General features: G+C 35.4%; 1 protein-coding gene across 3 annotated transcripts in view; it reads right to left on the reverse strand.

Moving 5' to 3' along the window:
* The window catches only part of LOC105380882 (protein outspread), a 209,568-nt gene extending 198,426 nt beyond the window's left edge, over positions 1-11,142 (reverse strand). For 2 of the 3 annotated variants that reach the window (XM_048623445.1, XM_048623446.1), the window contains exon 1: positions 10,594-11,142. In XM_048623445.1, the coding sequence (XP_048479402.1) occupies positions 10,594-10,710 (117 nt within the window). In that variant the 5' untranslated portion in view covers positions 10,711-11,142. The remainder of the gene's footprint in view (positions 1-10,593) is intronic. The other variant, XM_048623444.1, reaches the window with a different exon arrangement.
* Positions 11,143-12,190: the final 1,048 nt, after the last annotated feature.

The raw sequence follows: 12,190 nt of genomic DNA on the forward strand, positions 1-12,190 counted from the left end.
GGCCCGGAGTCGCGCGCTTGGGGCCGCGGGCGCTAGCAGCTATATAGCAGCTATAAAGCGACCATTCAATAATGCAGTAAGCAGTAAATTACTACTTAATTAAACATTCTCATAGTCAGCGTTTCTCAGCTAGGGCGGTTTTTAAGCCGCTGCGGCGCCGTCGTGCCCCGTCGTAAGGTCTTAATTGTATGTAATTTTCATCAATTTTATTGCAAACCACGCTTTACGCTGAGTTAATTCAATTTTGAAATGAGTGTGCAGGTTCGAAGACGAGCCATGGACTCGATTATCGGGTAACTCGTGTTTCTTTTTGCATTGGAGGTACCTACCACTTGATTAGGGTACTGCGGTGAATGGTGGTGCGAACACTTTGTAGAAAGTCTGTCTTCGTCTGGATCGGACTACGTTGATTAGACTACAGAGATTAAGTTAGACTATTATGTGCTCATTAACGACCCCTGAATGTTAAGCAAATGCTACATTTTTTTTAATATAATTTTAAAGTCATTAATGTATTCATTGTAACATAAGTCAAGTCAAGAATCCTCCATAACTTTTTCCAATCCAACAACAATAAAACAGGCACAACATTCTGTCCCAGAAAGTATGGATGTTTTTTACTTTTTCAGGAGAAAAAGACTGAATCTTTTTTGATGATATTTGGTAAGTATGCATAAGAAGCTGACACCCTCATTAACTCATTTAGCTCTACTTTAGTAAGTAAAAGTTAAGTTAGGCATGTATCTTAAATAAACAGTAAAAAGATTATTGGAGTGAAAGAACCCCACTAACACGCAGTGTTTCACACTTGGCCCATCTCTTCGAGGTTTTTTTAAATAGGTGGATCTGTAAATGCCGGTGTGTATTTCAATAAGAGAACTAAGCACTTATCATGATGATCACGACCTTTATGTTAAAGGGTTTGTTATTTTAACAGTGAGACGAAATCCAAGCGCAGTATGTATATTTTAAGATATAAAATGGCTTTTAAGTATACGTTTATTGAAACACAGATTCATACTGACTGGTTTCAGCATAAATTATTAGGTAGGTATCAGTTATTAGCATACGTGTAGAGAAAGGTGAATCGCCCATTCTTAGATTCAAATTATTAGTCTAGACTTTTCTAGGATCAAAGCTATCGTTTCCATCTCATAAATAATTATAAAGAAACTTGACATTTTAATAATCTCAATCGTTATAAAATATGTAGGTACGACTATTTTACGATTGTAGAGAAAATACGAAGTTAAAACATATAATAAATACACTAATGTTGCTTTCCTTCAATACAGAGATGGAAAAACGATTATAAGCTAATCTATAATATTATCTATAATATTAACTATACACAATATTACACACTATTAGTCCTTTATTAACCTCTGACAAACGGTCAGCTGCTACTAAATTGTCTTTTTAATGTTTTAATTACCTAAGCACTTAGCCACCAGTTATCTCGGCCCGTCGTTTCTACTATAGACTGCATACGTTTCATATACAGCAAGTACACTTGTGCACTGGATAGCATACAATGTATTATATTCCCCTTGAAGGTACTTATTTAATCTGTGGTATTATTGTTCTGGCCTGTTTGTGATAGTTTTTTTACTCTATTTAACCAAGTCGAAAAGGGTGTAGCGGTGTGTTAAAGATAAGTAGTAGTATGTGTACAAGATTTGTTAAGGCAAACACTCACGAGCAATGAAAAATCTCATCTTCTTACAATATGCCGTAAGCAAATGGCCCCAATGTTTTTAACATTTACTTTGGAATTTGATCAAATTTTTTTTATTTTTTTAATTGGTGATATAATGATGCGCTGTTAAATGTAAGTACCTCAATATTGCATCCGATTAGGAGTAATGTGGTACTATGTCACTGGAACATTTTTATCGTTCGCTATTGTATAACTTACTATATTGTTTGTACAACATAGCTATTTTGCAAATGTATAACTGCTGATAGTATAATTAAAAGGTTTGTTTTGTCTACAGACGCCTCAGTGACACGATTGCAGATTCATCAGATTCATGCCGGCCATTGCCTTGCTGCTTGTAACACCTGAACATGTTGCTGACTAAACAAATAATATAGCGATTAGAATTATTTAATGTCATGGTCTATCTGATCAAAAACTATAGTCATTCATTACGCCATCAGGTACGTTCTCACGTCAGTGTTATCCATGGAAGTAATAAGTTTAAGTACGTATTAATTCCATGGTGTTATCATTCAAATTCTTACGTTCCGTTCCTCCACACATCCGTCAAATACTTAATTGTATTGATGTTGGTATAAGAGTACCTACATTTTTACCAAATATTATTTTATTGGCAGAGCTTCAGAATTAGGGGGCTAAGCTTAAGCTTTTCGTTATGTTCATAATAATAGAATAATTATAATTTTACAATCTATTAGGTAAACGAATTTAAAAAATACAGTAAATAATGGGTCAGTCGAACTTTGATCATTTTTTCTACACACATAAAAAGATCCAACATATAAAAAATTGTTGTAATATATTTGGACCAAGCGAGTTAACTAATTACTTTTGCTTGAGCTATCTTCTTTAAATGTATAGTATCTTCTTTAAAAATGAACATGAAATACGATGCTATAATATTATGTGACAATATGACGCTCCATGTGACACTATGAATGAGTGTCACAAACGAGACACAATGATGGCAGACAGCGTGATCGTATAAACTTAATTCATGGAATAAATTATACAGCTAAAGCCATACACATGCACTCCATATGATGCAATGGTGGAATAATAAAGGTGAATAAGAACAACCATTATTATAATCATTTACATTCAAATGTATGTTAGGGCTCTATAAATAAAGGTCAAATTGCAATGACTATAAAATAAAAGCTCGTTCGTTGAGTTAAACTGTCTCTTGATAAAGGGCCGTAATTACTTTCTTTATTTTATTAAAAAGTAGATCAAGCACTTAACATCACGCTATTGAAGTTTAAAACAATAATGAAAAAAACATTTTCATTAGTGTATAAACTTTTTTTACAGTTTGTATACAGTTGATACCCAGGCCACAGTGAAACATTCCTTTTTCAAACAATTTAAGCGCCGAACAGGTTTTTGTCGTAAACTTTTAAGGATGGGCAACCTGACACAAACCAAATATGTACAATACAAAAACATGCTGAAATGAAATCTGTTTATTAAATACTTACATTTACATTGGGTTTTTTATTTAATTTATTGGATTTCAAATGTGTTTCGATCCATGCATGTATTGATACAATTCTATTGCATTACATACATACTTCATCTTCGTCTTCATCCAAGAAGAGAGAAGGAAGAAAAATAAAAAAAAACGTTATTTACGCCCAAGACTCAGTCCTAAGTGGATTAACTACACAAATATTGATCCTTTTATACGATGTGATAACGAGTCGGCACACACAGTTTTTGGCCCCGTGGTAATTTAGGGGCAAACAAACGTAATGAAGATGATAGTTAAAAACAAACAAACTTATGAACCCTAATGAAAATGTTCTTTTCCAACGTCCTATTCATACAATGAAATAATAAAGTTTGATGTCTCTGTAATATTCTATCGTAAAAACATCTTTGAGGTGCGTTAATAAACTTATTAAGATTTATTTATAAAAAAATACTTAAATTACTTATAAATATACATACGGTACCTACAGTATAGATTATAATTTATGGTTTTAAATAATAAATCTGACTTCTGAAACTCAAATGGGGTTTCGTTTAATATTATATTACCATCATAATTACATTATGTACTTACATTTATATACATACTCTTATTATAGGTTCGCTGGTTTAAATCTTTCTTTCTTTATAATGTAGGTACGGTGGGGCCAAACCATTATTTATTTAGGCTCACTGATGGCATTTTCGTGTCATCATCTGAATAAACACCCAAGGCGAGCGAGCACCAAGGAGGCGACGACCGAATGGCGTAGTGGTTAGTGACCTGACTACTGAGCCGAAGGTCCCGGGTTCGATTCCCGGCTGGGGCAGATATTTGTTTAAACACAGATATTTGTTCTCGGGTCTTGGGTGTTGATATTTATATTTAGTATCTATCTATATATGTATTTGTGTAGATATATCAGCTGTCCGACACCCATAACACAGGTTCTACCTAGCTTGGGGTCGGATGGCCGTGTGTGAGATGTCCCCACATATTATATTATAAGGCGAGATCAGTCAACGAAATAAATCCACACGAGTGTTGTATAACAGCGTCCTCTCAGAACGAACTTAGTCAAAGCGCCTAATTGTTTGACCGCAAACCTCCGATTACACTCTTAACATTCAGAGATTAAGGAACAATTCTTGCTGTCGCATCCGCTCCTCTTATCGTATCAAGCAGCATTCCAACACTATCAAATTACGAAGCGGTAGTGGTTCCCACTGCGGAATGGCCGGTGTGAATTTTTAATTGTGTCGCATTGTAATAAAGATGTAAGGTGTTATCGGGTTGCCGAGTGCATTGTCTTGTATTGTGTTTCTCGTGGACACACGATAGGTTAAGAGAAGTGGTTGTTCAGGGAATTAGATTAATGTGAATTAATGGTCATTAGGTTAATTTCTTGCAACTGCATTCAATGTTCTGGGACCTGTGAGGGTCGTCTCTTAGTTATTAACGCTATTGTACCGAGAATTGCTAAGGATTGTTTTTTTTTAACTACTTTCTTACTAGAGATATATGTCAAGTAACGTATGTAATAAACTGTCATGTAATGTAATACAGGTGAACTTATTCGGCTTTAGCAGAAAAAAGACCCTATTAACTAGGCTACATTTGTTTCCCTTACTATGCAATTTACAGTAGGTAGTGTATATTTTTATGTTTGCATACGTAGGTACTTATGTATAGTAAAACCGAAATGATCGTATCGTAACACATACAAAGCACGTTTAATCTTAAATTGATACAATTCAGATATTAACAATGTTGCAAAGTGGATACAAAGTACCTGTTAACACATATCTTGTTGAACAGGATACGGCTTCTTCAAGTTAGCCGACACACATATTATTAATTATAACATCCGTCGCAGAACGACCATTGTTTTGATAACGGGACTAAAAGTGATAAACGTAAATAATGCCTCAACGAACGGACCCTGTGTCACATAAGCCGTATAAAATAGGCAGCCGCAATCAAAAATAGCTCCTGCCCTTTAAAGGAATAGAGTCCTACTTTAATGATAGTGCTGAAGATATAAGTAGGTTTCATTTTAAGTGAAGTTAAGGTATTGTTATTTGATGAAGTGCTTTTGTCGGCGGTCATTCATGAAAGCCTAATTTAGATATACTGCTGGGGCACGGGTCTTCTTCCAATGAGGGAAGGGTTTTTTGGCCTTAGTTCATCACGCGGGCCTACTGCGGGTTGGTGACATAACACCCCACGGGAAAAGCCGTCGGGGGTTAAAAACAAAACATAAACAAGCGAATTGGAAGTACTCGAAAATTAAAATTCACCTTTCTTAAACCAAACGGCAGGCTATTCAAAATTCGAATGCATGGTTTTCGGGCTATCAGCCCAATGATCGGGCAGGGTAAAATGCTCTGGCTTGGATTTCGGGTCGGGTGCGCCGGCATGGGCCGGGGGCGTGGCGGCCGTTGCACCTGGCTGGCTAAGGCACATTCCTTACGCACACTTTTTTACAAACTTTACTCCTCTTGCATCAGGGATGCGTTCAGAAACTATTATAATGAGTTGTATCAATTGATGAAAAGAAACTTTTTTACATTTAAACTGTTAAAGCGCTTTCGTAATAAATTAAGCTAGCTTGATTATAATACAATTCAGCAGCTTCGAATTTCCTAAGAAGGAAATACGAATAAAAAGAATTATTAAGACTTTTATAAAGCGAAATTAGTGCACCCAGGTATCTTTCTGGACCTTGACTCCTAAAAAGTGGAACACCAATAATGATAAAGCAGGCATTTTAAGTTAACCACTCGAAAGGTTAAGCGTGTCAAGCTACCATGAAAGTTAATAAGCAGTTAAAAGTGTGTTTAAAGACGTGTGACGGCGCCCAAGTCGTGTGAAAAGTGTGTCAAAGTGCTAAATACGACATTATTGTCGCCACCGCCGCCGCTTGCTCTTGATGCAAAATTTGGTCATCTTGGAACTTTGAATCAGTCCTTTGAACACCAATTGGTAATAATTAAATAACTTGAAGTTAGTATTCATTATTCAAGTATCTATGATTTTTATATTTATTATCTGGAGGTAGTCTGAACTTCAGAATTCTATAATTGCTAATCAAATTGAGCTGTGAGAATACTCTCATTTTGATACAACAATTATACAATATATTCCAGGTCAGTATATTATTATATTTATGTAGATCTGAACTGCAGAAACCGTGACTAAAAACATTTAGTAAAATCTTTATTACACACGCGACACTTTGTATGACTCGAATCGACACACTGACATACAAAATAATAATAAACAATTATGTTGTGTGCTTAAAGACATGAAACAAATAAAAATGGCCAGATAACAGGTGTTGTGGTCGTAAACCTGTGACTGTTTTGTAAAGAACAAAATAAGAAATTGTTTTCTACCTAAATAAGATATTTTCACGTCGCGTGGGCCATGCATGCCGGATAAGTTATTCATACATGTATACATACATACATACATACATAATATCGATATTACACTGTACGATAGTGTCATTGATAGAAAAGTTGTGACGTGTATTATATTCATCAAACCTGCACAGTGCACATCCGTGTAGATTCAACACATCTAGACGTGTCAACCCACCAAGTCGCAGTGGACCAGCGTAGTGGAAGTTGGTCGAATATTAGGAATGTAGTTGCGACACTAAGGGTAGATAATATTATTATGCACAAAGGTTCGACTCGAGAGAGCCAGGTTCAGGTACTAACACCGCACAGAGTATAGAAATGAGATTAGTGGTGTATGTTATTCGACGCAGGTTTTTTTTTCACGTTATTTATATATACTACAGTTCCGTTGATTGTGTAACTGGCAGGTGTATACGACAGGTCCGCGTTAAGTTTATAAACAAACAGCATTGTTTCCAAAGTTTTATTTCATTTATTACTCATCCTGTGTGTGAAATTATTGTTACGTGAATGTGTGTAGTAATAATAATAGTAGCGGGTACCGTGCGACCGGACGGCGGCGCTTAATGAAATTAAAAATAGCTTATTAGGTTATGCTATTTTACCTTCAACCGAAACGGAAGGGTCTTGTAAGTTTGGCATTCTGTGGGCATACTGCTCAGAAACAATATTTTATCTTCGGCAATTTTTCAAGATCTTAGCATCAAAATGTTGTACTTATTGTATATTACATTAATATCTATTCGATACATCTAAAATACTGGTAAATTTAGTATCAAACGTACCGAATGCATAGGCATTCCAATTCGCCATAAGTGTAAGAAATGTTTGGCAACATTCTCCAAAACTATGAATAAAATGTGGTGTTTATTCAAGAACGCTATCTAGTCAGGCGCTATTGTGGAGTTGTAGCTTCCTACCTATACCTACCTAGTCTACCTTACCAACCAGTGTCGTGCGCGTGCGCGGATTGACACGATAATTCCACTTTGTGCACATTTCCGATGCTCACGCGCATCGAAAGTTCTCAACAACTACAAGTGATAGTAAAATGCCTTGGTGGGAATGAAATGGTTTTCGAAACCATATAAGTTAAACACATTACTTAAATAACTTTACTTTATTTTACGTTTCGCTTTCAAGAAGTCCATTTTACGTCTGTGGTTCACAATAGCTAAAATGAAGTTAACTGAATACAGATTCTCTAGATTATCTGAATTAAAGAAGAGAACCAGTTGGAAAATATATCCAATGATTTAAAATTAAAAATGGGTCATTACACCTAATGTAAACACCAAAAAAGGCGGGAACTTTGACATTGAAAACATTTTAAACGGACGGTCATTGACTTAGCATGAGATCATTCGGGGCAGCGAAAACTGGGGCAAAACAATAAGACATATTGGTTCGCTAAGATATAATGGTACCTAGTAAGACTACGCCATATTCTTACAGGCTGTAAGAATCGCGGGGCCTCAGCTCTGACGTCACATGTTGCCACAGGTGGCAACGTGTGTTCATAAACTTGTGTTTCTGTTTATTTAGACCTAAATTATCCGTAAGTCAGACCATGGCTTATTATCAGATTACAAACGCTGGGTACTTTCCATGTTTTTATCGTTCATACTAATCGTAACCAACCCGTAGGAAATGATGATAATGATGGTTATTGATAAATTAACTACACTATGTTTTTCACAATATTGTTTTTGCTGACCTTGACTGACTAGGTAATATCCAGATTTTCATAAATTATTTTTTACCTCTACCTAAAGCTAATTATCAGTACATTTTATTAAAGGACATCTTTACAACACGTAGTACCATGATTTTATCTTAATTAATAAAATAGTAAACGAATGTTTATTTGTGTACGGTTGTGGAATGAATGATCAAAATACAAATTACACAATATTGCTAATTAGGTATAGAGTACAAGGAACCACTCAATAAATAAGTATAATTAAGTTAATCAATGGCTAATATCTACAATAAGACTGGTTATACAAGTTTCGAGAATAAAGTAAATAAAAATAGACATTTATAAGTAAGTACTTATTTTTTCAAGTAGAAACCAAGTAATTTCAAAAAGTCTCGTAGTAAGCGATTTCTCAAACTAAAAACACATTAGCTACTTAAATATTCCATGGGAAAAATATAAGAATTTACAAAGATGGCTGGCGACCATGGGATATCTAATTAAAAATGTAATAAATGTTTGCGTATTCCTGTGCAATCGATAGTATTGGTTTTGCTGTGCTATTGTGTTAACAATACCGTGAATATCTAACTTTTTTTCCCCTGCTGTATGTTCACTGGTCCATTTTTCTTGAATAAACTTGTGTAAATTTAAATCGGGCTATTTCTCTATTGAAATTGTAATTTAGTTTCACTCATGTGTTTCCGATTGATTTTGGTATTATTTAGTTTATCTGTCTCATTCTCATTAAGTATTGATTGGTCATTCAATAATGACCACATCATCATCAAAAATGACAATAGTATTATGATTGAGAGCCATATCAATAGATCATTGTACCGGTTATTAAAAACAAAACAGGTTAATTGTCTCATATCGAAATCAAAATATTAAAGTTTACTTTCGAAAAGGTATAAATATCTAATGCCAAAAAACCGATCGTCGTGGAGTAGATGAGTTCTCGAATGAAAGAAAAAATAAAGAAAAACCATTTCATTTAACTAGAGGACCCATTGAGGCCGCGTGAGGAAGGCAGAGGACTATGTTATAATGACGACCATTAGCATCGGGTAGGCAAGAGAATCGTTTCTGCCCTTGTGAGGAGTAATGGCCTCTGCTTAGATGGTGGCTCACAGCTTAACAATTTCAGTCCTATCTTCAAATATCATAATGTGAAACTCAAAGACATATTACGAATAGAGGTCTCCAAAGCAACTTTCAATTTTTACACAGAGAATAGAATAGAATGTCATGATAAACATAATTCAGTGTGTTAGTCGTACGTACCTATTGTAAATAAAAAACGTGATTTCGAAAAAACACTTTAAATAGGTTAATCAATCATGATTAAGAAATAAAAATAAATGTTATAGGTAGGTACCTAACCTACCAACCTTTACTACTACTACTTATAAAACAGATAGCTCCTATCTATTACTGTTATCAATTTGAATGATAAAGCTAATCCAGGTAGGCAATGCCCTTTAAGATTTAAGATTAAGCGCTATACAGTCATTGCGAAGTTTACCTAGAAGTAAAGCAAGTTATTGTGAAATAAGACGTGTCGTAGCAAAAATATTTTTTTCCAGCTTTTGTAATGTTTAAGTATACTTAATTCTTGTGGAAGCGTTTGTAAGTTTTATAACACAGCGGCAGCGGCAGCGTAGCAACAGGGAAGTTTATTAAGTAGAAGTCAAAATTTTGAGGTCAAAAATTCCTTAGAAAAGACATCAACGCGTTACCGGAACTTGTTTTTATAATTTCGCAATAAGTTGGCGCTTCGTGCTCAAACATATTTTTTTAAACAATTTTAATAAAAAATCTCGTTTGCTGCATTATACCTAACCGGCTTTTTGTAATAATTTTGAACAATATTTAAAATACGTTTTTCCTTATTTTCAAGTTACTACGGGGCTACCCGAGCTACATCATCATAGCTTTAGATTCTATTTATAACGTTTATATAAATATATATCAATTGTGTTTACTTATTCATATTCATTTCATTAGGCCGTATTTTAATGGCTCAAAAGACCACCGTTAGATTTACACGTGAGTACAAAACACACCTACCTACCTATTGGAGGCCCACTGGTCAGTCGGCCTACGGTCTTGTGTATTCTAGCCGAGTGTGTCTACGTGGGTAGGAAGGTGAACACTCGAAAAAGAAAGTGGTAGGTTGTAGGTATGCTGACAAATCAATCACAAACAAAAAATTGAAAATTTCGAATTTGGAAACTATTCTGATTGGATAGCTGGATGTACTTACCCGATTAGACTCCAATGCCTCCGCACTGTGCTCCTCCTTCTGCCGAAAGCAATTAGTGCATTTGCTCTTGTTGAAGATGTTCGGCGCAAACTTCCTGCAGTCTGAGCGACCAGACATGGTGCCGGCGGTCAGGGTCCACTAAGTCACAATGCACAGCATGGCTCACTCGGGATACTGTAAAACACCCACACTTTCATTCGATTTTTTTAACCAACACGTATGTAAGGTAGTTTACGCGCACCCAGCCGGTGAGTGAGCTATCAACTATCAGACGAAATCACACAAGTGAGCGCCTAACGTCAAACTGTAACACTTGCACTGAATAGCACTACGGAGCGCGCCGACACCGGAACAGTCGGCGAAACTAACTTGAAAATCGTTTACGCGAACAGATTTCAGCAAAATAAACATCGATTTACGAATAAACGTCACGCGGCAACGAACGCGCAACAACACTGCCGCCCGTCCATTTTACATCTGATAGAAAACCAGCGAACAGTTGTTTTACGACTTCTCTTTTCTTGTTTACGTGACTGTACAACTTAGTGCGTCGGTGTGATGGTGCGCGTGAGGATGTAGTGGTTCGTAGCCTTTTCTCGCTCAGTCCTATACTAGATAGCACTGTCCATCTTTGTCGCACGATTCATTAATTATATTCTTGTAACAAGCGCCATCTAGCGGTTAATATAAGTGATCTGTAAAAGTTGTAGATAAGCAACGAGACATAATTTATATTAGTACAGTAGTATTTGGTATAGATGGCAGTATATTCTAATAAATATTTTGTATCAGGGTGGCAAGCATTAAAATAATGTATATTTATGGGAGTTTTAATTTTTTACTTACTTCCCGCATCTGTCTGTAATGCGTATTTAGGTAGGGTTAAAGTACCTATATTATTTTATCAAGGATACTAAATTCACACGTGCAAATTTCAAGTTGCATAAAATCTGGAACCTTATTACTAATTGTATTAATATTTCACAACTTGATATTTCGAGATAAAATAATATAGGTCCTATACTCGAGCCGTGATCGTATAAATACATTTAAATTTAAATGATTGTAAACATAAAAGTGACAGTTAGTTAGTCTGTTGCGGAAGCCTCCAGACTACGTCACACCTTATAGAGTGTCCTAAATCCCCAAAATGCAGTCAAGGAGACCTGATGAAGGCCAATGATCTTGCAATAAGAGTAGCAACACACTGGAGGAGGTTAGCTTAGTGCATTCACACGATAGAAGAAGAAGGTGTTGACAAATGTAAAAGATGAACTTCAAATATAACTATCATTGATTTAGTGTCCTCTTTGATTTGGCGGCATTACAATGTTTGCAATTTATGACATTGAGTCTTTTAAGGTGCTCATTCTTATCAAAAGCAAAATAACTCAAATATTATAATGACAGAATAACTGCACCTTGAAAAAGGTTGAGGTTATATCCCCAAATTTATTGATTTATTTGTAAAATCATTTTGTTTGTAAACAAAATGATTTTACAAATAAATCAATCATCTTCATCATCATTAGACAGTAATCATCCACTGCTGGACATACCTATTATTATTTTATGCCTCTCCCAACGAGAAAGAGAA

This window comes from Plutella xylostella, chromosome 10, assembly GCF_932276165.1.
Source record: "Plutella xylostella chromosome 10, ilPluXylo3.1, whole genome shotgun sequence".
Taxonomy (NCBI): domain Eukaryota; kingdom Metazoa; phylum Arthropoda; class Insecta; order Lepidoptera; family Plutellidae; genus Plutella; species Plutella xylostella.